The sequence below is a fragment of the Protopterus annectens genome, chromosome 5.part0 (assembly GCF_019279795.1).
Source record: "Protopterus annectens isolate FY-2018-M chromosome 5.part0, PAN1.0, whole genome shotgun sequence".
In the NCBI taxonomy this organism is placed as follows: Eukaryota; Metazoa; Chordata; order Ceratodontiformes; family Protopteridae; genus Protopterus; species Protopterus annectens.
In genome coordinates this window covers 880,284,804-880,312,505 of record NC_056735.1, presented here as the reverse complement: position 1 = coordinate 880,312,505, position 27,702 = coordinate 880,284,804, and the positions used below count along the sequence as shown (strand labels likewise).

At 42.7% G+C, this 27,702-nt stretch overlaps 1 protein-coding gene across 1 annotated transcript in view; it reads left to right on the top strand.

The window, feature by feature from the left end:
• Positions 1 to 27,702, top strand: part of POLD3 (DNA polymerase delta 3, accessory subunit) — a 713,420-nt gene that overhangs the window by 529,480 nt on the left and 156,238 nt on the right. The window contains exon 10 of the mRNA XM_044072678.1: positions 24,264 to 24,376. Within this exon, the coding sequence (XP_043928613.1) occupies positions 24,264 to 24,376 (113 nt within the window). The remainder of the gene's footprint in view (positions 1 to 24,263; positions 24,377 to 27,702) is intronic.

The window sequence follows — 27,702 nt, the reverse complement described above, 5'->3', positions numbered from 1 at the left end:
TACAAAGCTATGTCAAACCCAGAGCTGTTGGACATGCTCCACTTAAAGAAATCCCAATCCCTCCGAGCTACACGCTTTAGGGACCTAAACCTTGTCACCACAATAAACAGAACGTGTCGGAAGGATAGATTCCTGTCCCAGAGACTTCCCATACTCTGGAATAAGCTACATCTCAAACAAAGCTCCTCATTAGCATTCTTCAAGAAAAATCTTGATGATTGGATGGGAAATAGGAAATTCACCCTGGGGATCATATCTGTGGCTCTGCTCGACAGTGGCACAGGAAAATAATTTTCTTGGGTGGCAAAAGCCAGGGTGCCTTTCTGGCTGGGCTTGTATAGGCCCCAGGGCCGATAACCGAGTACCTACCTGTGAACCTATGAACCTATTACATCATCACATCTGAGGGACTGTGCTCTATCTTTGATGTACCTAGTCAGCCATATGCAGTCACTGTGGAGAGGCCATGTAGGTCTTGCAGATTATACCACTGAGATGCCTATTTACAGTGATCCAACAACCTTGCTACAGTTCAGATGTATGCAGACATAGTAAGTGGCATTATGTGGCACTACTTGCCATGACCTGTGGAAAAGCCTTGTTGCCTGGTAGGTATGAGTTTATTGTTAGCAAGGTGCTGGATGAGCTGATCACGTTTGTGTTTCTGCAGAATTTTTGAAAGGAAAGACATGTCAGCAGAGGAGCAAACCACTGTTGTGGCTGTCTCTGTGATGGTCCCCCTAGCGTTTGTCCCCACTGATAAAACCCAGAATGAGGGAACAAAATGGTTAGGCCTGATGGTTGGCAGGCATGATGCTGAATGAGCTCCTAGAAAGAAAAAAAGTGGGTCACAGTATGAGCATGGCTAAGTTAAAGAAATGAGAATGGGTTAGAGTACATGATCAGGGTTCAGGAGGTGAATAGTGTTATAAATGTATTAGCATTTTCTGAGAATTTTCTTTTGCTCCAGAAATATATTTTCCTAGACAGTAAAGGAAGCTTAAACTAGTTTCTAACTTTATGAAACTGTTGGGAGGTCAGCAAACATCTTTATTTCTTAAGTGGCCCACAGGTGGTCTATGTTTTCTAAACAGTGGCATTGTTTTTTTTAGCATGATCAATTGGAAAGTTAGAATCCTTGTAATTCTGTTCTTCTGAGCTGGGATCATACTGTGCAATATCTTCAGAAGGACACAACACTGAAGTATTATATACACTGATTTCATTGCGGTCACTTCACACTAGCCCAGTTTAGAGGGTATAGAGAATTATTGAAAAATTCAGTATTAAATTTCTTCATATTTTTTGAAGTTGATTTCCTGTGTTAGTGAATTGGAATTTGCTGTGTCACCAGATTGCAGAATTTTGAAGGTTGTTGGTGTGACTGATAAGTCCAGAAACATTATTTGATGAAGTAGTTGTGTGTCAGCAGTCATTAGAAGCAGTTAAGTAAACTCAATCTCAAGTAAAATCCATAGGGGGTGACAGTATATGTCTGACTATAACAAAGGAGTACAGAACCCCAACTACAATCCAGATCACCCCATTTTGATTAACAGCTTGGATGCTGGAAAAGCCAAAAGGTTGGTGTGAACAGGTTATACCAGCTCAGCCATCTGGGGTAGAGGGTGGTGGGCCCCTAAGCCAAATGCATCCACTTGCATGACACTAAGGGTAATAAAGACCAGAGTACATGGGTACTGTAGTCCCAAGCCAGTGACTGTAGCCTGTGTGTGTGTGTGTGTGTGTGTGTGTGTGTGTGTGTGTGTGTGTGTGTGTGTGTGTGTGTGTATATACGCGTACACAGCGGAGGGTTTATGGCATCCCACAATGATGTGGGTGCTCATGTCAATCATTTATCGTGGGGTTACAGCCATTACTACTATACTGCCATTTCAGACATGCAGAGCACAGATCACTGCTTTGGCCATGACAGTCCCCCTTCCAGCTCTTGCCCTCATTGATAACACTCAGGTTTGGGATACATATGGGTAGGGCTCATGGGGTTAGGCATGATGGTTGGGAGGCATGGTACTGAATGAGCTAGCAAAAAAGTGGGTTGTAGTATCAACATGGTTAAGTCAAAGAAATGAGAATGGGGTAGAGTACATGATCAGGGTTTAGGAGATGTATTTCTAAAATATATATTAGCATTTTAAAGGGGTCTTAATCTGGTTTCTACGCATATGAAATTGTTGGACGTCAGCAGACATCTTTTTTTTTTAATAAATGGCTGACAGGTGGTCTTCAGCAATCTAGTTGGATGTTATAATCCTAATTCTGCTCTTCTGAACTGGGACCATACTGTTGAGGACCTTTAGAAAAGGGTCTGTATTACGAAGTCGAACTAAAACAAGTTTGAACATTGTTATATCGAACCCTAAAGTCCAAAAGTTGAAAATAGCGAAGCCACGGCACATCTAATTTTTTCCCAGGGGAAAAAAAAATCGGTGGGCCATTTTCAGGGCTTTGCTGTTTCCTCCACTGTGGTGCAATCTCGGATTTGGTATATTTAAGTAGGGGGTGTGTGGGGGCTGTGGGGGGGGTGAAGCCAGCCACTATAGTTTAAGGTTACATTTTTTTCACAGGGAAAAATCGCTGTTCTGTGTTTTCGGTTTTGTTGGATTTCGGACTTTAGGGTTCGATATTACAATGATCAAACTTTTGTTAGTTCGACATTGTGATATAGACCCTTAGAAAAAAACTACAGTGAAGTGTTACGCCTACTGATTTGGCTACAGTTGTTTGAGTAGCCAGTTTTATAGGATGTAGGGAATTAAATATTCAGGATCAAATTTTTTTGTTATTTCCTGATTATTTGATTTTTGTGCTCACTAATTTGAGCTTGCTATGGCATCAGAGTGCAGCATTAGGAAGATGGGTTTATGAAAATATCATTGTTCACACTAACATTTATTATTTGTTAACTGGATAGATGAACTAGTTCATGAATCCTTATTCTAAAATTACAACATTTTAAAAGTGCAGGCATTGATTTTGTGGTTCAGGCAGCATCATATTACTGTGCTATAAACTTGTGATTTATTTTCCCTCTCATTTTAAATTTGAAAGTATAAATATAGATTATCTGCATGAAGTACCACTAAGCCACAATAGACATGAAGACATTTACACAGTTAATTTGCTAAATTTTCTAGCTGACAATATACAACTGAACTTGGCGTATAGTGATGAGTGTGGAAAGAATACATATGAAAATCAGGAATCGGCAAAGGATGATTAATTACATATTGTTTTCTGAGTGACAGTGGCTCAATAGGTAGCACACACACCCTTTGTTCTGCAAGGTCAGAGAAGATTGGGTTTTGTTCCCATCCCAGATGATTGGGATTCATTTTCCATTATTGCCATTGCAGTGCAGCATTATGGAATGCTGCACTCCTGAGTGGGCTGTCTTTCTCTTGAGACATTAAACTGTGGCCCCATCTGCCTGAATCAGGGGTAGCTTATGTGGATGTAAAAGGTTCTACCGCACTTATCAAAAAGAGTAAGCGGCCTTTATTCATAGAACAAAACTTACATATTTACTACAATATTATTTCAAATATGTACAATATTTACATTTGCAGACAATTCCTTATTATCACTTTTGCTTTTTTATCCCCACCTACACCTTTTCATAACATCCCACTTCTTATGGGGTATTGCCTTCCACAAAAAAAAAAAAAGTCACTCTGCCCCTTCAGATCTGAGTTTTTTTGGCCCAGCTGCATTCCTACCCTCCAGGACAGATCCACTGGCTTGGCCATCTTTGGCTTAGACTCATTCCTTGGTTGCTTCAACTCCTACTCCTTCAGGGCTGTTGGGACCTCAGAGACATAGTGTCGAAGCTGGAGTTTCCAGGTCAGGGTCAATGATCTCTGCTTCAGGATCTTCTCTTCCACTCGGAGCTTTGGCTGTGGACAGCTTGGCTTTGATCTCAATCTTGGGGCTAGGCATGCCTTCCTTAAGTTCGGGGCTTTCACTGGTACCTTCAGGTGCTGGGACCCTCAGCCTCAAGAGACCACCTTCCACTTAAACCTTCAACGTTGTAGAAAGTATATTCTGTTCTCCGGAGAATGGTCAGGTTTCTCCATCCAGTGCCCTCCTTTCTCATCTGAGCCTGTGACCAGTCATCAGTCTACTCCTGGACAGCCTACGTCAATGAGTCTTCAGCTAGCCTCTGTGACGGGCCTCCCGTTTCTTCCCATTCCCCCTAGTTCTCCCAGAGTGGGAGGTTCCAGAGAAGAGGAGGTGTAAAAGGAAGCACCTTGATTCCCCGTAGGAGTCTGTCAGACAGGATATTGGGATACTGACCTAAAGGAAAAAGAGTGTTCCCCTGAGTCTCCGCAAGATGACGCCTCTTTTGGCAACTTATTGGAGCTGCTTCACCAAAGCGGAGGCTGGACCACTGAATTCCTCTTTCCGGAGGAGTCAGTATTTTTGGAGGCCTTTGGTGTAGGCCCATCCTTTTCTTGGGTTGTTCCCCCTCTGGGAGTTCTTACAGTTCTAGTATCCTATAAGGTGAGGAAGGAACCCATCTCATTGAAGCCTATCCCCAAGAAGCCAAAAGATTCTCACTCCCCCAAGCACCAGATACATTAGATTAAGGATCCGGCCATCGATGCTATTGTGGTGTAAGCTGCCACTAAGAAGATTTCTGAGAAGAGCGCTTCAATCCACTCTCCAACCATGGAGTCTTGGGCTTTAGATCCGTTAGGGAAGTGCTGCTATGCCTCAGCCACTTGAAATGTGGCCTGTTGTCTTTCCGGCTTTTCCCGTTAGGGCCACAGCAGCAGAACTGCAGTAGATTTTTACGGTGCCAAGTTGCCAGCCTGATGCCCAACCTTCAACGAAGGCACCCCCATCCACGCATAATCACTTCATTAAAAGATGACAAAGCTCTTCATGATGACATGCAAAACATACACATTCTATAGCAACATGACTTCCCACTTATTATTAACATCAGTAATATCCCATTTAATATTAACATCAACAAATACAGACACATAAGCCCTTACAAGGAAGGCAGAAGTTATCAAATCTTAAAAACTAACAAATTAAAGACCTACTGATAACTATAGAAAACAATTTAACCTTTCACCAGTGTATTCTCTAAAATCCATCCAATTCTTAACGGCATGTCAGGCCCACTCCCAGGGCAGTAAAGTATCACTTCATACCTTGCAGATGAAACACCATTACTCAGAGTAACCACACTGCATCAGCCTCCTAGAGCAAGCTGAAAAGGTATGATGATTCCTTACTAAAACTGTAGGATTGAAAATCTGTTTTGAAAGGCTTCAAGAATTTTTACAGGTTTAGAAGTAAACTCTGAATCATCTGTGAGGTAATGACAGATTCAGTTTTACCTGGAAAAATCTATGCCCGAAATGCAACCACAGGGGGAGCCAGCTACAAATCATGGAATCAAATAATAAAAATAAACCGAAAAGGTGGCAATCATTGCCCTTTTTGATAGCTCTTCCTTGTTTGGGCTGAAAGTTAAAGATACTTTAACAAGGAGTGAGAAAGATAAGAAGATACTCTCCGCCTTTGGGGTGTGCGTTTCCACCCCTCAGTGGACCTTTTCAAGGAATTGGTGGGTAAGCGCCTCTTTTTCAGAAATTCACAGCAGTCTTTTCAGGTTGCTCCTTCAGAGGGTTCCACCCTAGGGTAGAGGAGGATCATAATGGATGCTGCCTGTGGGCAGGGGGTCCACAGAATCGGGGTTTCCATGGGGCTTTCTCCAGGCCTTTTCAGCAACCCTGAAGGGTTGCCTGACTGTCCAACTCTGGAAGCAGTTGGGGTGGTTCAGCTTTAAACTCAAAAGCTTGGGAGGCCATCATCTCAGATGCATGGTTGTTAAGAGACATATACAGAGATTACTACATTCCCTTTTCAGAAGTTCCAAAACTTTGTCAAAACCATCTCCCAAACATTCTGTCCTGTCAGAGACTGCATGCAGCTGTAGAGATTTACTAGCTGCTTACAAACCAAGTCATCCAAGACATCCCACCAGACTAGCAAGGATCTGAAATCCTTTCTAGATTCTTTTTAGTACCAAAGAAGAGCATCAGTTCATGAAAAAGACCAAGTTCCGGATGATCTGAGAAAGGATGATTGGATGTACCCAGCAGCAGTTCTCAAGGATGTCTGGCATCATATCAAGATAGACAGGTGCTCCAGAAAGTTCCTGCATTTCGGATGAGGGGCCAGACATTACCGGTACAGCTCCCTACCATTTGACAGCCCCCCAAATGTTTGCCAAGTGCATGGCAGTGGTTGCAGCCTGGCTTCAGCTGCAGAGATTGCAGGTCTTTTCCATACCTTGACGATTGGCTCCTCACCACTCCCACAAGAGCATTGTTGATAATGGCCAGGGATACCTTACTCCAACTGTGCAACAAGTTAGGCATTACAGTCTCTTACACTAAGTTGAGCCTTCAGCCTGTTGAATTCATAGGTTGTGGTCTCGATATGGTCAATGAAATCACCAGATTTCCAAGTTTCAGAGTGTGAGATCTTCATTCTCAGGCCTTGGTGATCCTGGCAACCTCAATGGCTTCAGTTCGTGCAGTTATGAAACTTCTGGGTCATATGGCAGTATCCATAAGGTTGGTTCCTATAGCCAGATACCACAAGACCTCTGCAATGGACTCTGGCCATACAGTGGTCTTTCCTAACCCATCCAATAGATTTTACAATACAACTGATGGAGGTGTGCCATGACCAGATTCGGTGATGTTTGTAGTCTCCTTTAGTAACCAATGGGAAACTGCTTGCTGTTCCACCTGCTGGGGCCATTTGTACCTCAGAAGCCTACCTCTTGGGGTGCCAGGGGCATTTCAAAGGGAAGATGGTTCAGGGGTCACGGTCATTGTTCTGGAAATGAGAGCAGTCCGCCTTGCATTGCAGGCTTTTCAGGACACCCTTCCTAGGGGTGTGATTGCATTGCGATAGAGGCAGACAATATTTATGATATTCTTCATGTTTCACTGTTGCAGTCATTACATTTGGGTAATCCTGCTGGCAGGTTGCCCTCAGTCGGCCTAAATTCCAAAGTCCTGGGTCCTGCGTCGGCTGCTGTTGCCCCTTCCCTGACGTCAGGTCATCAGGGGTATAAAAGATGCGGCCAACGCTATTTTCTTTAGTCTTTTCTTGTCACGCGGTGCCCGAAGCAGAAGCAGTTCGCAAGTGGCGGTCGGCCGACTTCTGAGATTTTCGTGTTCGAGTTTCAGATCCGAAGTCTTCAATAAAGCTAAGTACCCTGCTGGGGAAACTTTTTACTTGCTCCAGACCGATGTCAGAAAAAGTAAATAATTGTATTTCTTGTGTAAAGCAAATACCTCATAAGGACTTTCATTCTTACTGTATTCCTTGCCTAGGCCCTGCTCACAACGTTTCTGGTTGTCAGTTTTGTGCTAGATTTAACCAATGCACTATTAAGCGTCGGTATGATTTTGCTTTAAACTATTTTGGACGCCGGTTTAATTATCCAGAAATGTCGGATAGCCATCCGACTACCGGAGTTCACAAAAAACGCAAAGAAAAGGAGAGAGATAGACAACCGAGGCCCAAAACTGACGACGAAGCTTCTCCTAAGCCAGTTGCCGGTTCTCAGTGAGGCGCTTTCGCAGCCCCTGGCGCCCGCTACTTTAGAGTCGCAGGCCACTGCCAACTCCCACGTGGAGTCGGCCATGCCACTGGAAACCTCAAGGTATTGGAGCCTCGGATACTATTCCTTCAGATGGGTCCGGAGCCGCTGAGCAGGCACCGGCTTCTGAGGTTGTATTCAGACCTAAACATCTTTACATTAAACCAACCTCAGCTTCAAAGGCAAAGGCTAAAGCACCTTCTAAAGCAAAGAAACAAACTCAAGAGCCACGTGGACAGGCCTCTATGCCCAAAAAACAGATGCTGAAAATGGCGGAAGACTTAATTACCTTGATCAGGGGTTCTCATCCCCTCCTGATAAGAGGCCTAGGCAAGAGACTGACTATGAATCTTCAGATCAGGTTTCTATTTCTTCTGATTCCTCTTCTGATCAGGAATATTCTCTTCCCCCCTATGAGGATTCTGATGCTGAAGAATCTATACCTTCAGCTTCTCCTCCAGAGGACTATTCTTTTGGGGAAACCTTGCATACCATGAGGGAGCATTTCCACTGGGAGAGCCAAGATTTTTCAGAATCTAAAAAGAGGCTCAGGGATTTCCTTTTACTACCTCAACACAGGCCACTAGCCATTCCACCTGTGTTAGACATTGTAGATGATGTGTTTTCGGAGTCTAGTCTTACCCCTGACTCCTTACCTCCAGCTCCTGTTAAGCCTGATGGATATTACAGGGTTCCTGACTCTCATAAATTCCTTTTTAAAAACCCTGCTGCAGACCCAGAAACTATTTCACAGGGTCCCAAAGGAGTTAAAGCTTCCGCTGCAAAAAACCCTACCCCCTCTGACAGAGATTGTAGGGCACTGGATAGATGGGGAAAAAAGGTTTACACATCTGCTACCTTGGCTATAAGGGCCTTAAAGTGTCAGTTTCATATGCTCAAATATCAGAAACATGTCATGGCATTGCTTAAACAGAAAATGTTATTAAACTCTGAATGTGCAGAAAACAAGGAAATGCAGGATTTATTGCATGCAGCTGAACAAGTTGGAAAGCATACTTTGCAATGTGGTTTTGATTCTTTGGAGGCCTTCTGCAGGGCCGCAGTTACGGGTTCTGTAATTAGGAGGCATGCTTGGTTAAAGGAACAAAATCTGCCTGATCATGGTAAAGTTAAATTATTAGATGCACCTTTACAGCATGATATTTTGTTTGGTGTTAAGGCAGAAGAGGTGTTGAAGAAAATGGAGGATAAAGCTAAATCTATGCAGACAGTGAAGGATTTCTTACAGTACAGCCACCCAGATTTAGCAGGAACTGGCCAAGAATTGGTCCTTTCCCGTGTCAGGCAGGCCACAAAGAGGCAGATACAGACACCCTAGAGGCAGACAACAGCCCCAGGGCTCATACAGGCCCAAACAATGGGGTGCTTCTACCTCCAGAAGTGGAGAAGACAAATCACAGCCATATAGGAAACAGTCCCAATGACTTCCCTCTGCCAATGCCAAGCATTTATTTTTTGGCAGCACCCTTAGGGGGAAAGCTAGCATTTTTTTCACAAAATTGGCACATGATCACCCAGGACAAATGGATCTTAAAATATAGTCTCTCAGGGCTACAGGTTCCACTTTCACACCCTTCTAAAGGCAAAAGGTATGCTAGACCTGCCACACAATCAATGGGCAGAGGCACAAAACCAAGTTTCATCTCTCATGGACATGAGGGCTATTCAGCCAGTGCCACAACAAGAGCAGGGACAAGGGTTTTACTCAAGACTTTTCTTAGTACCAAGAAAGGACAAAGCATGGAGACCAATTCTGGATCTGTCTATTCTAAATACTTTTCTGGACGTTCCGAAATTCAAAATGTTGACTCTGCAGCAGCTTCTGCCCATGCTGGGCAGGAAGGCTTGGCTTGTAACTTTGGACCTCAAAGAGGCATACCTGCATGTCCCAATCAGACAATATTTCTGAAAATACCTCAGATTCATAGCTGGCTCAATGCACTACCAATTCTCTGCACTGCCCTTTGGCTTATCTACTGCGCCCAGGGTCTTCACAAAATGCCTGGCACCAGTAATTGCATTTTGCAGACAAAGAGGAATTCAAATATATCCCTACTTGAACGACTGCCTTATTCAAGCAGAGACCAAAGACATTCTACTAAAGCATCTGGCGTTTGTAAAAAGATTTCTAATTTGCCTAGGGTAAACAGTAAACGAAAAGAAATCAAAACTAGTACCCTCTCAAGAGATAATATTCCTGGGTGCAAGCTTAAATACAACTGCCCAAATGGCTTATCTCACGCCAGACAAACAAAGGCAACTGACTTCTTACTTCGAAAGCATGGCAACAAAGACCCAGTTATCTGCAAGAAAAATTCTGCAGGCTCTGGGCTACATAGCCTCCTGCATTCTGCTAATTCCATATGCAAGACTGCATATGAGGAAACTACAATGGTATCTAAAAAGTGTTTAGACTCAACATTGCCACAGCCTAGAATCATTGATTTCACTCATTCCCTGCCTGCAACAGGAGTTTCGATGGTGGGAACAGGCCTGTCACCACAACAAGGGACAGCCATTCACTTTACCCACAGCCAGGCAAATACTAACAACAGATGCATCAGATTATGCCTGGGGGGTCCACATGGCAGGAAAATGTATTCAGGGCACATGACCCCCAAGCCAAAGGCATCTACACATCAATCAAAAAGAGATGCTAGGTGTACAAAATACCCTGACAGTCATCAAGGACCTACTTCATCCAGGACAGCTGCTGATAAAAACGGACAACACTACAGTCATGTGGTACATAAATAAGCAGGGAGGCACACATTCCTACCCCCTCTGCAGACAGGCTATGATTTTGTGGAACACAGCATTGACCTATCAAGTACACCTGCAAGCACAATTCCTGCCAGGAAAAACAAATGCTCTGGCAGACGACCTAAGCAGAAACCTCATGGATCCTCACGAGTGGAAACTAGATCCACAAATCTTCAGCATGATAACAAGGAAATGGGGATGCCCAGACATGGATCTTTTTGCCTCCCCTCACACCTGCCAACTTCAGAGATTCTGCACAAGGACTTATCACAAACAAGAATGGAAAGTGGATGCTTTGTCATTCAGCTGGAACAACCTTACAGTATATGCCTTTCCTCCACTGCCTCTCCTCCCCAAGGTACTCCTAAAGGTCAGACAAGAGAAGCCACAAATGATACTGATTGCCCCGGATTAGCCATGCCAACACTGGTACCCAATCCTAAGGAGCTTGTTCCAAGGCCCAGCCTGGACATTGCCTCAAATTCCTCATTTGCTGACCCAACAAAACAATCAGAGCCTGCACAGCCAACTCAGAACTATAAATCTAGCTGCATGGTGGATAGTGTAACCATTCAGAATACACCTCTCTCTAAAGTGGTTATGGATGTTATTTTGGAGGCCAGGAGGCCCAGCACCAGAAAATCTTATGCAGAAAAATGGAAGAGATTCTGTGCTTGGAACCAGGCACAAGGAATTGACACACTTGTTCCAAATATTCCTCAGATTTTACAATATCTAACTGAGATGCTGAACAAAGGCCTATCCTTCTCATCAATTAAGATCCATGCCTCTGCCATTTCAGCTCATTACAATACAGACCCACCTATTTTTTCACATCCATTGCTTAGGCAGTTCCTCAGGGGGGACAAAAACATAAGACCTCCAAGAAGAGCACCAATACCTGCATGGGACCTCAAATTTTTCTTGGAAAAACTCACACTGCCTCCTTTTGAGCCAGACAATACAGCTGAGATAAAATTCTTATCATGGAAAACAGCTCTGCTCCTGGCAATAACTTCAGCAAGAAGAGTCTCAGAGTTACAGGCATTAATGGCTGTGGAACCTTTTATTATCTTCCATCAGGACAGGGTTTCTCTAAGGACAAACCCAACATTTATGCCTAAGGTAGTGTCCAGTTTGGCTCTTAACCAAACCATTCATTTGCCTACTTTTTACCCAAACCCACAGAATAATGGGGAGAGACTTCTGCATTCTTTGGACATACACAGACAGCTACGCTTCTACTTGGACAAAACTAAAGCTTTCAGAAAGACTGAGCAACTTTTAGTGGCATATGCTGCAGGATCACAAGGAAAGGCTATCTCAAAGCAGACTATTTCAAAATGGATAGGACACTGCATTCGTTTCTGCTATTCACAACATAGCAAATCAGTGCCTAAGGGTATTAGACCACATTCTACCAGGGCAGCAGCCACCTCAGCAGCCTTCCTCAGAGGAGTACCAACCAAGGATATTTTGGAGGCTGCAACTTGGACTTCAGTGCACACTTTTGCTAAGCACTACCACTTACCTCTTTTCTCTAAATCCAGAGCAGGCTTTGCCACTGCAGTTTTGCAGGACCTTATAACCACTTCTAATTCTATTTAGACCCAGCCGCCCAACCTCAGCTTTGGGATTCAACCCAAGTGTAATGACTGCAACAGTGAAACACGATGAACATAGTACAATTGTATACCTACCATAAATGTAGATGTTTGAGTGTATTCACTGTTGCAGTCCAGGTTACCCACCCACCATCCCCCTTTCTTTGCCAGGCTTATCTGTACTTTTCTATCCTATACAACCTATGTGGTGTATTTGCTTGTAGATGAAGTAATTGTTTATTTTAGTGCATGCTTTTATAAGCAATGTTTTTTAGCCTACCCTTTTGGGGGCACCTGACTTCTGGGGCAAGGAAAACTGAAGAAAATGGTGTCGGCTGCATCTTTTATACCCCTGGCGCTCTGACGTCAGGGAAGAGGCGACAGCAACTGACGCCGGACCAAGACTTTGGAATTCAGGTTGACTGCGGGTAGCCTGCCAGCAGGATAACCCAAGTGTAATGACTGCAGCAGTGAATACACTCGAACATCTACATTTATGGTAGGTACACAACTGTGCTTTCTGCATTCTCATCTCCCTTATAGGTTCATAGGTTTGTACTAGGCTAATGGTCCTGGAGCTTTTACAAGCCTAGCCCATAGGAATTTCCTGGCATCGTGCCACCCGACCTTAGATGTTCTTCGTGTTTCACTGTTGCAGTCATTACATTTGGGTTATCTGCCTGCAGGTAACCCTCAGCTAGCCTGAATATCAAAGTCTTGGATAAAGCATGCAGCCAACGTCATTACATCGTTTTTTCTTGCCGTGCGGTGCCCGAAGCAGAAGCAGTTCGCAAGTGCCAGTCGGCTGACTCCTGAAATTTTCATTTTCGAGTTTCAGAAACCGAAGTCTTCACAAAAGTTAAGTACCCTGTTGGGGATCCTTTTTCTTGCTCTTAACCGATGTCAGTAAAAGTTAACAATTGTATTACCTATGGAAAGCAAATACCTCATAAAGATTTTAATTCGTACTGCATTCCTTGCTTAGGCCCAGACCACGATGTCCCTCGCTGTTGGTTTTGTGCCTTCTTCAACCCCCGGACTATTTGTCTTCAGTTTCTTTTTGCTGCAAATTATTTTAGTACTCTGCTTAACTATCCAGAAGTGGCTTCGGTAAGCCGTCCGACTACCGACATTCTGAAAAAAATGTAAAGATAAAAGACAGAGACAGACCCCATAAGTCCAAAGCTGCTGACGACACTTCCGTTAAGCTAATCGCCAGTTCGCCAGTAGTCAGTGAGGCGCTTTCGCAGCCCTTGATACCCGCTACTTCAGATTCACAGGCCTCTACTGAGACCCATTCTGAGTTCGGTATGCCGCAAGATGCTTCTTCGATTGTGGAACCTGCGGATGTCTCTACCTTAGATGGGTCCGGAGCTGCTGAGCAGGCACCTGATTCTGAGGGTGTATTCAGGCCTACTTACTTGCATTTCAAACCGATGCTATCTTCTTCTTCAAGGCCCAAAACTCGACCCATGCCTAGAAAACCAATGTCCAAACTGCATGGTCAGGCCCATATGCCTAAAAAACAAATTATAAGAATGGCTGAAGACCTTATTACTTTAATTAGGGGAAGCCAGCCTTCACCCTCTAAGAGACCTAGAACTGATTTTCCTTCTGATTCTTCTGATCTGGATTCTGAAATTTCTGTTTCTTCTGATTACCAGGATTTGCCCTTATCTACTTTTGAGGATTCTGATGCAGAGGATTCCAATCCCTCTGCTTCCTGTCCAGAAAATTTTTCTTTTGGTGAAACCTTGCACACTGTTAGGGAGCATTTCTGTTGGGAAAGCCAGGATTACTCTGACTCCAAAAAGAGGCTAAGGGAATTCTTACTCCTCCCTCAACACATGCCTTTAGCTATCCCTCCTGTCCTGGACATTGTAGATGATGACTTCTTGGAATCTAGCCTGGCCCCAGACACTTTACCTCCAGCTCCCAGGAAGCCTGACAGGTATTACAGAGTACCTGACTCTCACAAGTTCCTTTTCAAGAATCCTACTGCAGACCCAGAGACCATTTCCCAAGTACCTAAAGGCATTAAGGCTACAGCTGCCAAAAACCCTACCCCCTCTGATAGAGATTCCAGGGCCTTGGACAGATGGGGTAAGAAGGTATACACTTCTGCTACTTTGGCCATTAGGGCCTTAAACTGCCAGTTTCATGTTAAAGTATCAGCAGCATATTATGGGACTACTTAAACAGAAATTATTTTGATTCCTGACTGATGAAAATAAAGAATTACATGATTTAATGCATTCTGCTGAACAAGTTGGTAAACATACTTTGCAATGTGGTTTTGACTCTTCAGAAGCATCTTGCAGGGCTGCTGTCACTGGGTCTGTGCTTAGAAGGCATGCTTGGCTTAACGAGCAGAATTTGCCAGATCATGTTAAAGCTAAATTACTGGATGCTGCCTTAAACCAAGACTGCCTGTTTGGCAACAAAGCAGAAGTCCTTAAAAAGATGGAGGAAAAAGCTAAATCTATGCAAACTGTTAAATATTTCCTGCATGTTCAGCCTCCCAGATACAGCAGGCATTGGCTTTCTAAGAATTGGTCCTTTCCTGTCTCTTCCAGGCCTTCTCAGTCCAAACCCAGGAACAGCAGACCACCTAGGCTACAGTCTCAAGGTACTCACAGGCCTAAGCAGTGGAGGGCTCCCACTTTTCAAAGCTGGAAGTAGTAAGACACCCACCTATGGAAAAATTTCACAATGACTTAATCTTAAACCTTCCAAGCCCTGCTCAACTGCCTGCTCCCTTAGGCGGAAAGATCGCCCTGCATACAAAAATCTGGGAACTCATTACCCAGGGTAAATGGATTTTAAATATAGTTTTCCAAGGATACAGATTCCACTTTCACACCTTACCACCCCAAACAGTTGGCCAGACCTACCTCCAAATCAGTGGGCAGAGGCTCAACAGCAGGTTCTCTCTCTTCTAAGTAGCAGGGCCATTCAGCCTGTCCCAGCAGAAGAAAGGGACAAGGTTTTTACTCAAGACTTTTCCTGGTACCCAGAAAAGACCGCTCCTGGCATCCTGTCCTGCACCTCTCTATTCTAAACACCGTTTTGGTAATCCCAAAATTCAAATGCTAACACTTCAACAGCTGCTTCCTATGCTAGGCAAAGATGCCTGGTTGGCAACCTTAGACTTAAAGGAAGCTTACCTGCATATCCCAATAAGGGAATCTTGCAGAAAAATACCTATGCTTCAGAGCAGGCTCCAGTTCTCTGCACTTCCCTTTGGCTTATCTACTGCGCCCAGGGTATTCACAAAGTGTCTAGCTCCAGTCATTGCATTTTGCAGGCAAAGAAATATTCAAATATACCCATACCTGGACGATTGCCTAATTCAGGCAGAAAGCCAGGACATGCTACTAAAACATCTGGCATTTGTAAAGAAACTTCTAACCTCACTGGAGTACACCATAAACGAAATGAAATCTCGCCTTGTATCCTGCCAACAAATTGTATTCCTGGGAGCAAGCTTGAACACAACTTCCCAGATGGCTTACCTCACGCCAGAGAAACAAGTTTATCTGAAAACCTACTTCAAACCACTGGCCACAAAGACCCAGCTATCTGGAAGGAAAATCCTGCAAGCCCTGGGGTTCATGGCCTCTTGCATTCTACTAATTCCATATGCAAGACAGCATATGAGAAAACTACAATGGTATCTAAAAAGCCTATGGTGTCAACATTCTCAGGACCTGGAATCAATGATTCCTATCATTCCTTGCATAAAGACAGAGTTCCTTTGGTGGGCAGAGGCCTGCTACCACAACAAGGGGCTCCCATTCACTCTATCCCCTGCCACCCAAACACTAACAACAGACGCATCAGACTATGCGTGGGAGGCTCACTTGGCATGGCAAATGGAACCCGAGTCAGATGCACCTGCACATCAATCAAAAAGAAATGTTAGCTGTACAGAATTCCTTGACAGCCTTCAAAGACCACATTTTTCCAGGACAATTATTGGTGAAGACAGACAACAGCACTGTTATGTGGTACATAAACAATCAGGGGAGAACCCAACAGCACTATGTGGTACATAAACAATCAGGGGAGAACCCACTCGTACCCTCTCTGCAGACTAGCCATGGCTCTGTAGAACACAGCATTGAGCTACCAAGTGCACCTTCAAGCTCAATTCCTGCCAGGCAAGCTAAATTCATTGGCAGACAACCTAAGCAGAAATCTCATGGACCCACACGAGTGGAAATTGGAACCAAAGGTATTCAACCTTATGAGAAACAAATGGGGGAATCCAGAGAGAGACCTGTTTGCCTCCCCTCAGAATTACCAATTGGACAAATCTGCACAAGGACTTCCCACAGTTAAGCTTGGAAAGTGGATACCCTGACCTTCACCTGGGAAAGCCTCTCAGTTTATGCCTTTCCCCCTCTGCCTCTCCTCTCGAAAGTTCTACTAAAGATCAAACAGGACAAACCAAGGACAATACTGATTGCACCAGACTGGCCACGCCAATACTGGTACCCCCTTTTGCGCAGTATGTCACAGCTGGAACTATGGCACCTGCCTCAGACCCCTTCCCTGCTGTCCCAGCAGGAGGGCCAGATTCTGCACCCTCAACTTCAAGTCCTGAACTTTGCAGCCTGGCTAATTCCTTGAGCTCTCCAATAACATCCCACAGTAAGCAGGTGCTAGAAGTCATTCTGGAGGCAAGGAGGCCTAGTACTAGAAAATCCTATGCTGAAAAGTGGAAAAGATACTGTTCCTGGAGCCAGACTCAGGGGATGGGCACAACAGTGCCCAGCTTACCACATATTCTTCAGTACTTAACAGAGATGCTCCAAAAGGGCCTTTCCTTCTTGTCAATTAAAATTCATGCCTCTGCCATTTCAGCTCATTATAATACTGAACCACCCCTCTTCTTTCACCCCCTGCTAAAGCAATTCCTCAGAGGGTCCAAACATTTAAGACCACCCAGAAGAGCCCCTACCCCAGTCTGGGACCTTAACTTTTTATTGGAAAAGCTCACCCTACCTCCTTTTGAGCCAACTGAAACTGCAGAGTTGAAATTCTTTTCTTGGAAAATAGCCTTCCTTCTAGCCATCACTTCAGCAAGAAGAGTGTCTGAATTACAGGCCCTCATGGCAGTGGAGCCATTCATCATCTTCCATGCAGACAGGGTGTCCTTCAGGACAAATTCTTCCTTTATGCCCATGGTGGTGTCTAGTGTGGCCTTTAATCAGTCCATTCATTTGCCTACTTTTTTCCCAAATCCACAAAACAAAGGAGAATGAATACTGCACTCTTTGGACGTGCACAGACAACTTAGATTTTATTTGGACAGGACTAAGCCTCTCAGAAAATCTGAACAGCTGCTAGTGGGCTGTGCTGCAGGGGCAGAGGGGAAGGCCATTTCAAAGCAAACCATTTCAAAGTGGATAGCCCATTGCATTCATTTCTGCTATAAGCACCATGGAAAACCTACCCCACAGGGGATAAGATCACATTCCACCAGGGCTGCATCTACCTCTACAGCCTTTCTCAGAGGTGTCCCTACCAGAGACATCCTAGAAGCTGCTACCTGGAGCTCTGTACATACCTTCACCAAGCATTACCACATGCCTATTTTTTCTAAATCCAGAGCTAGTTTTGCAGGGCTTAATAGCTGGTCCTAATGCTCTTTAAATTCCTCCTCCCTTCCTTAGCTTTGGGAATCAACCCAAATTTAATGACTGCAACAGTGAAACACGAAGAACATAGTACAGTTGTGTGCACTTACTATTAATGTAGATGTTCAAGTGTATTCACTGTTGCAGTCCTGGTTACCCTCCCTCCAGCCCCCTGACTTCTCTTGGCTATACTTGTTTTCTTCTTTAGTGTATTTCAGCTTTCTGGTGTATTTGCTTTTTGTTGGAGGTGTAACCTAACATATAATTGTTTTCCATTATGGGGGCACCTGACATCTGGGGCAAGAAAAACGGATGTAATGGTGTCGGCTGCATGTTTTATACCCCTGACGACCTGACGTCATGAAAGAAGAGACAGCATCCGATGCAGGAATCCAAGACTTTGATATTCAGGCCGACTGAGGGCTACCTGCAGGCAGATAACCCAAATGTAATGACTGCAACAGTGAATACACTTGAACATCTACATTTATGGTAAGTGTACACAACTGTACTTTCCCAGTGTTTCTGTCAAGTAGAGCCACTGGAGTGATCCCCAGGGTGAATTTTCCATTTCCCATCCACTCATCAAGATTTCTCTTGAAGAGGGCCAGTGAGGTGCTCCGCTTGACATGTATGGGAAGTCTATTCCATAGCATGGGCAGTCTCTGGTTTATGAACTTGTCCCCCCAGCTTGTTCTGTTGATTGTGGTAATGAGGTTGAGGTCTCTGGAGCGTGTAGTGTGTTGGGTTTGGGATTTCTTTAGATATAGCATTTCTAACAGAGATGGGTCAGACATGGCTTTGTAAGTCTAGCAGAGATCACCTCTACGTAGGCGATATGAGGCAGAGAATAGATGGGAGTTTTTTGAGTCTGTCCATATAGGACAAGTGTTTAAGGCCTAAGATCCACTTTGTGAGGTATTTTGTGCGGCCTCCCCAGTTGTAGGTGTCTAGTGAGGTACATGCCAAATGGGGCATTGTACTCGATGATTGGCCTACTTTTCTACATTTTTTTTTTACATTGGCCTCGTAAACCTGGTGGACTTCTTTGAGACCGTTACCAAGGCTATAGACGAGGGAAAGGTGGTGCACACAGCATACCTAGACTTCACAAAGGACTTCGACACCATTCCCATTTTGGTATTATAGACAAGCTCACCAGCCTGAACATGAACCCCTGTGTCACAAGATGGGTTGCCAATTGGTTCTCGGACAGAACCCACATGTTGAGAGTTGCGGGAGCTAGGCCTGACTCTAAACCGGTTACAAGTGGTGTTCCCCAGGGCTCAGTCCTAGGACCCCTCCTGTTCGGCATATACTTCTCAGAGGTACAGGCAAGCACAGGAGGACTATGGCTGACCAAGTTCGCAGACGACTGCAAACTAGAGGCTATAATTGACACTCCAGCTGACACAGACATCTTCCAAAAGGGTCTCACTGAGACAGATACCTGGTGTCAAAATCATGACCTCAAGCTAAATGCCAAAATGTGCATAGTCATCCACTTTGGAAAAAACAAAGTACACACAAACTACCACATAGGTGGTAGCCCCCTAAGTACGGAAAACGTAATAAGGGATCTGGGGACCCAAGTAGATGGTAATCTCTCCTTTGATAATCACATCGCCGAAGTGGTTAGAAAATCCTTCTATGTGGCCCATCTAATCACAAAAGGGTTCGCATCCAGATCAGAAGAGGTCATTGTGCCCCTCTACTCATCAGACCCATCATAGAGTACAGCGCCCCATTTGGGATGTACCTTACAAGACACCTGCAACAGCTGGAAAGACCACAGAAGTACCTCACCAAGAAGATCACTGGCCTCAAACAGATGCCCTATGCAGCTTGACTGAAGAAATTCCAGCTGTACTCGGGTGCATACCACCTACTCAGAGGTGATCTCTGCCTGACATACAAGGCCATGTCCAACCCAGAATTGATGGACATGCTCCACCTAAAGAAAACCTTATCCCCTCGAGCCATGCGCTCTAGGGATCTAAACCTCACCACAACAATAAATAGGACGTGCCGGAGGGATGGATTCCTGTCCCAGAGACTTCCCATGGTTTGGAACAAGATTCTAATCTACATTAGTCAGAGCTCCTTGCTAACACTCTTCAAGAGAAACCTTGACGAGTGGATGGGAAACAGAAAGTTTACCCCGGGGATCACTTCAGTGGCTCTGCTCGACAGAGGCACAGGGAACTAATCTAAGGGGGCGGCGAAAGCCAACACATTCTGGCTAGGCTTATAAATGCCTTCGGGCGGATAGCCTAGTACCTACCTATGAATCTATGGCTTGTTCCTCGTCCAGTCTCTCAATGGAAGAAATACTACTACAGCCCCATCTTCAGAAAGCGTAGGAAAGTTCCTCTGTGCCCTGGACAAATTTCCCTTATTCAGTATGAAAACCACCACAGGTCTCCTTTGAAAAAAGGCAGTGGCCTAGTGGGACTAACCCAGTCAGCTTTGTCTAAAACAGACACATTCATAAGCTTCAGTTAAATGATTTAAGTTTAGCTGGGAATATGCAATAATTTTGTGCATTCCACATGTCTTTGGAAAGTAGAATTCAAGCTGCTAAGCAGATTTTGTTAAACATGGTTTCCCGTAGTGCACATACAAACAATGGTCTTTTTACTGAAAGGGCACCTTCATCGTAGGAATATAGTGGATAATCTCTGGGTCATAGTTTCATTGATTGTGATACTGTGATGGGGTGATGGGGGGAAGTAATCCAAGAGAAGTAATTTATAGGTAAATATGTAGGGTAATGTTGGTTCTTGCAGTAGTGCTGAACTACATGAAACTCCAGATCTGATGATGTCAGTTTTCATTCTGTCCTCAAATTATGTATCTCCTTTCTTAATATCATCGTTGGTGGTCTTCTCCCCCTGAGAAAACACGAAGACTATATCTCCCAGTACTTCAACAGCTTCTATTAAATAGTCTGGAAAATCTAAGAAAAGACCTCTTTCGGATCCAGCTGACTCATCGGATCCTATAAAGAAATTTACCAAATTGTCGGATCCGACTTCACACTCTGATCCAAAATACATGACAGAAGGGCTATCATATCTGACTTCATCTTCAGATTAAAGTCTTAAGAGACCTAGGCACTTATCGGATCAGACTTCTCCAGATCCAATGAGTTGAAAATGGATTTGAACAATACAGTAGAAATGAAGAACAATGAATCATGGGAGAAGGGAAATGGGGCATATTTAAGAAAAGTAAGATGAACAGCTGCAGAGGTATTTTGAAATTGCTGTTAAACAGCTATTTTCTGACAGTAATCCCAAAAATTGATATTGCAACAGTTAAGGCATCATAAGGTAGAAAGACTGGTATTAAAACCTGGAGAAAATTTGTGGATACCTGTCCATTCATCTGGTTAACAAGAATAAAGAGAGATCCAGAGAAGATAATGGAAATGAATGGATAAGTCAGGATAAGGCAGAATTGGAAATATTTATGGAAAATTTAAATTTGCCAGTTGTAGATGAAGAGGAATCTTAGTTGTTGATGGCCAAGATAGCTAGAGAGGCCATAAAAAACAGTGATGTGTAGTCAATCCATAGGGAAGTCCCTGTGAAAAGTTAGCATTCCTATAGACATTTGTAAGTTGTGAGGGAAGAAATTGTTAGAGAGAGCCAATTTCCTAAGGAATATCATCAACATCTAAAGATGTAATCACTTCCTTAATATTCAGAGTTGATCAGGCCAGTTACCAAGTACAATGTCCCCTCTGGGATGTATTTCCTTAAACAGATCATATAATTAGAAAGACCCCAAAAGTTCCTAACTAAAAAAAAAAAATCACAGGTCTAAAGTCACTGAGCTACCAAGAGAGGCTGGACGCAGTATCCCTTTACTCAATGTCTTATAAAAGTTTGAGGGGACAACTTACTCATCAGGTCATTATTAACCCAACTGAACTGGACCTTCTGTTTCATTGCAAGTCTGTTATCTCCACCAGTACTAGATCTGGGGACCTAAATCTTGACCAATAGCTAAATAAAACACTGAGGAGGGACAGATTTATAACCCAGTGCCTCCAAAACCTTTGGAATAAACTTCCCCTGCATGTTAAATAGTGTAGCCCACTGTCTTCTTTAAATGTAAACTAGATGAATTGATCGGTATCCAGAAATTTTCTTCAGTATTGACCATTATGGCCCTCCTGGAGAAAGGATGTGCTGCCTGAGGTAGGGTGCTGGCAAAGTGAAGATGGTCATGAGACTTAGTGGCCTTGGAATATCTTGGGAATCTGCAATTTGGAAAACTTTATGTATTTAAAGGGGAAGAAGTGCAAGCAGCCTGGAGAAAAACAGCAGTAGAGGTATTGCCCGAAAGACCGTGAAGAACCCCCTGGATCCAGTGCCATATAAACCAGTTTCTCTTTTAAATTATGATTATAAAGTGGTTAGATTGGCTAAGAAGATAGCAAAAATACTACTAAAAGCACCCTAGCTTATGGAGGGGGAAGAACCTTGCATGCCTCTGCATTTTAAAATGTTGACCACAACACTGTGTGTGTGAATGGGAAGAAAAAGCATCTACACCTTTGCTGCTTGGCACATAGACTGCAGAATGTTTTAAAGCCCACACTAAATGATTGTGTGTGGTCCCACCTTCCCAAAGAATGCAGCTGGAAAAAATTACTAAACCACTTATTTGTATCTTTAACCACTCTCACCTCAGGCACTGTCCTAGCAGTATTTAAGCATACAATTATAATCCCTTTACCTAATTGACTGAAGGATTATAACCTGTTTCTACCTTGTGCTGTATTTCCAAAATATTTGAAAAACTTTTGTACAAGCAGCTACTTAAAAACATTAACAGCTGTGGCTGTTGTGTTGCACAGCATGGCTTTTGCAATGCTTTCAGTACATTTACTCCTGTGGCAATGGCCACTGATATCGTCAATTGCAGCCTGAATGAGGGACTTATTACTGCAGGTCTCTTTGCTGACATGACAAGGACTTTTGAAACATACAACCATACTCTTCTTTTCAACAACTCAAAAGATTCATCTTCGGAGATAGCATTATTTGCTTGTTTCGCAGCTATCTAAAAGACAGAACCTTCCAAGTGCATAGTAGTGTGTCCTCTACTCCTGGTAATCATAATCAAGGACGACATGGGCTGCAGCTGCACAAAGTGTGAGAAATAGCATGCATTTGCCGATAAGTGATGTGCAGTTGGAGGTACCTGTCCCAATGAGGGCTATGTCAGTCTTGATAATAGGGAAGGGAGTGTTTTGGTGATGCAGGTGCCGGTGCTTGTACCAGGGGAAGAGTTAGAGCTTATAGAAATGTCCTAAGTTTTTAGGCACTAATGTGGGCACAATTTACCCTCATTCCTGCCTGTGTGACAGCACCTCCAGATGGCTCTTGCCAGTACTGTACTGGCTACCTCCTTAGTGCTGGGAAAAAATATGAGCTGACTCCATCCAAAAAGGGAGGGGTTTGATGAATGACAGACACAATGGCAAGAAAAGTACTGAAGTCAGTTATGGGAAATTGATGTGTCTTCCAAGGCTTTTAAAACCAAGATTTGAGGTTTTAAAGATGCAACCTAAAAAAGTAAGCTTAGGTATGGACCTCCTTTTTGTCCTTATAAAATGCTGCAGATAGGCATTTGGTTAACTGCTTCTCTCATTATTATCAAAATTTACATCTTTATGTCAGAAACTTCTGAGCCTTCATTTTACAGACAGAAAACAGGATTCACAAATAATTTCAGAGCGTTTTGAGCTCTTGAAGATGAGTTAGATTTTTTTCTACAATAAGTGCAGAATTATGACAAATTTGTTGCTTAAACACAGTTCTAGGAATTGGGGTCAATTTTTTCTGCTCGTGACAAACATACTGCTGCCTGCTGTTAAGGAAGGCATAAAGGCTCTAAAGTAAGGAAACAATGGCGTCCATGTTACTTCAGATCATGAGACTACTTGCACCCCCCATTCTAGGTGGCTTTGGTAGTTTGGTAGATGACATCCAAAAACAATCTTTTAAGTTATCTTTTAAGTGGATGACTAAGGTGGTCTCTTATGCAACCCTTATCCACTAGCTGGCCACTTAATAGCCAATCAGCAGCAGCCATTTTATTTTAGCATTGACTGAGGAAATTGACAAATTCCTTTAACTGCACATTTGTGGCACTTAAAGAATGATGAGTCAGAAGATGTGTACCGTCTTTTCCTGCACCCCCACCATCTTGAATTTTTTTGAAAGGGACCACACATTTTCCCCAGGTTTGTGAGCAACTTTTTTCAACAGATCTAATGACTGCCTCTCCTCTTCCCTACTATGAAGACTAATCTAGCTCTCGCTGGAAAATAAGTACCTTCAAATGCAGGCCACATTAATCATCTACTGAAGTCTTAAATCTAAACCAAAGGTTGCTACCTAGTAAGTTTGGCTGTTGTTTGCTGACTGTAAATAATCTTCTGGAACTCGCTTCCTAGCTTCTAAGGTAGTCATTGCTTCTACAGTATAAATTTGAGGTTTGCATTTTTGATTTTTAATCATGAAGTAATCTGTTTGCTCTTTCATTTTACAGCCATCCCTGATTCCCCTCCTGTCTCTCCTAATATCAGAGATGTAAAAGCTCCTTCTGCATCACCGGAAAAGCCTGTTAAAGAAGAGACCAGACCAGTTACTCCACCGGCAGAGGTAAGCATATGTAGTAAATGATTTTACCCTTTTGGTAAGTTAGTTGAAGTAAAATCCGGATAATCCAGTGAAAGTTTTGAAGCCAGTTGTAGTTTCACAAGTTCTCTTTCACATGTGAATTTCTGAAATCAGATGGATTTATTAGCTGGCAAAAACATTTTAATAATGCATTCATTTGGACAAAGTGGTTTGCATGTAATTACTCTGTCTTGCCATGCTTTACAATTGCTGACATCTTTGTGATATGTTAAGATGTCTGCATTTGGTCAGAGTATATCAGAAGTGCTGGAAAGTGTTGTTTTGCTGCTGAGGTTTGTTAAACACATCTTTTAAATTACTAGTAATGTTGGCCTATGCCCAAGGCTGGCTATGTGTGTTGATACTAAAAGTATATTTTTTTGCCAACGTGATATTGTTTGCTACTGTATTATTTTAGCTTTGCGTGTACCCTGTACTGTCAAATTTTTCTTTGTGCAGTAGTTATTAGCTTTTAATGCTCTTACTTGAAGCAGGTTGTGGCATACTGCTGTATCCAGTGAGGATGCTTTCAGGGGGAGGATTTCTTCATGTCAGAGGAAAAGGGGGGAATGGCCCACCCAGTCATATTAAAAGTTCATTGTCTGCAATAGGTAAGCAAAGCATTCTCAGTCATAATTCTTTTCTTTCTTCTGTTTGCTGTTTTTCTCTTACTGGTGCAGTGGTGGATCCAGAAATTTGCAAAAGGAGGGGTGCAGCCTGGAAAATAGACCACCAATTGTCTACTTTCCAGATCCATTGGAGTGAGATGTGGTTTAAAAGTTGACCTCTCAGGCAGGGGCTACTCTGTCAACTGATATGATAGCATAATATAGCATTCTTTCTGTGTGTGTGTGTGTGTGTGTGTGTGTGTGTGTGTGTGTGTGTGTGTGTGTGTGTGTGTGTGTGTGTGTGTATATATATATATATATATATATATATATATATATATATATATATATATAGATAGCGCTGTACTTTACTCTGATGTGGTTGTGGTACTGGAAGTAGATAATTCCTATTCAATACATAGAAGATTTACAGAGAGTAACAATTGTTTCAATGCAGGCTTAGGCTTAGGACAAATGTTTGGCCACCCATGTAGAGTCACACTGTGCATGTCTGTAGTGGCGTAGCTTGCATATATATTCTGATAAACTAGTAAATAGTTCTACTGACAATGAAATAATCTCAGCAGGTTTTTTAGCAAATATTTAATGTGTTTTATAAGTGAACAACCCTTGTGCGAATAAAGAAGCACTTCAGTTAATTGCAACTGCCACAGAAATGAAAAATTGCCAAAAAAAGCAAAAACTCGTTTCAGTTAAATGTTCATTATATAAGCAAGTGTGTCATTCACAGGGAAATTCAGCTAAAACCCCACCTTACTCTCATGCAAAAGTTATTTAAATATAAGCCAGAGAAAGAGACTTTTGGATGAATCAGCAAATATGGTCTTTATTTTGTGTAAAATGGCTACTGGAAAAAAACTTTCTTCGGCAGAATATAAAATCAACGGTATCTTCTTACAGTTGATATTTTCTTCAGTGGTTTTAAGATCAGAGACAAAAGAACCACACATTAAAATACTTGAAGTTGTTTCACATAAACTATACCAGTCCTGCAAAACCAGAATAATAAGCAAACAGTAGGCAGCTAATCATTTTCCTCCACGGCCCCAGCGTTTACATCTAATCTGTACATATCAAGTGTCAAATTCAGTAGTCCATCTTATTCCTCACAAGTACATACTAGATCTGCAAAGCCACAGTAACCAGTTTAAAATCATACACCTGTAAATTGAATCTGCAGTTCATTTTTCCGTGATGTTAGCAATGGTATTGCTGATATTAACAGTTTAAAGAAAAAAATGTTCTTAACCATACCTTAACACCTCCTCTACAAGCCTTTGAAACAGCAGTAGAAAAGGACTGTAGGCTTATTTTGAACAACAGAGAAAATAAATGATCTTTCAATTTTTCTAAAAGGTTATTTTAAAAGGTATGTAGGACAAGAGATTGAGATATGTGAAAGCAGACAATGGGAAGACAAGGTTATTACAAGTACTAGTGATTATGAAATGAAATGTTATCAAATCCTTAAAGACAGTGATATATACTTAAAAAACGAGTACCTTGGAAGTACATCAAGCATGCAAATAAACTGATAATGTTTTATGTGATATAGATAAAAATTGATGTAACCGTATAGGAGTACAATATTTTGATAACACACACATAGATTAGGATCTTTTTCAAAAATTACAAGGCTTTCTTCCAGGCCCTCCATCTCCGGTCCTATTCAGCACTTTGGGGTAAAGCTTTAATGGTTTAACAACTCATTTACATTTTCCTTATTTTTCTTAAAGTAACCTAGCTGGTTAATTTCTGCTGTCCCATTATCCTATATTTAAACATATATATTTAATTCAGTTATAATAATACATGTACATTTCTTTTCATTCCAGCAGGGTTCACTGTTGATACATTTTAACACAAGCAAACCTCACAAATAACATTTTCAGCACAGGCATCTGTACAAATCAGTTTGATATACAAATGACATATCCTTATTTACAAAATTATACTTATTTATAAAATTCCAGCTAGCTGTGCTGGCGCAAGTCATACATCCACTGCCCTACTTCTCCTGGCATGGCTAGCAGTACCTCCTATCATCATATCAGTGTTCAGATTCCCCCAACTGATTTGTCAGCTCTCCAGGTCCCAGTCCTCTATAGAGTACATCAGGAACTGGAGATGTCAAACCCACTTAGCCCTGATTTGAAGGTGGATCTGATTAAGACCTTAACCATATCTTGTACGCTGGGCTTTCACGTAGCCTGTTGTAATTTTGATTTGTACTGGTGCATTGGTTTCGGCAGTAGACTGAAGAATATGCTAGTGTAATTTGATCTCTCTTCTTGTATGGATGACCTCAGGCAGGTCTTCCTAGATTATTAATTCTAGAAAAAGGTCCTTTTAAAACCGGTATAGTAAGATCCTGGATGAGGAGCTATGAGAGAGGAAACAAATTGTCTACTTTGAATGATTTTGATTCCCCACTATTCCTCTTCCAGGCCTTCCCATTCCAGTTCTGTAAGAAACAATCAACCCACCCCCAAAGTCAAATTAGGATGAATCTACTGGCTAATTTCTCCTAGGAAGTTAACTCTGCCAGTCTGGCAGTCTCACTCCTGACTACTATCTAGGACTGCTTGTGGGAGAAAGTTTTTTCCAGCTCTTCATTAAGTGTGAATGTCATCTCAGAGAACTGTTAGGTGCCCTTTGTTGATGAACAGCCATACCTTT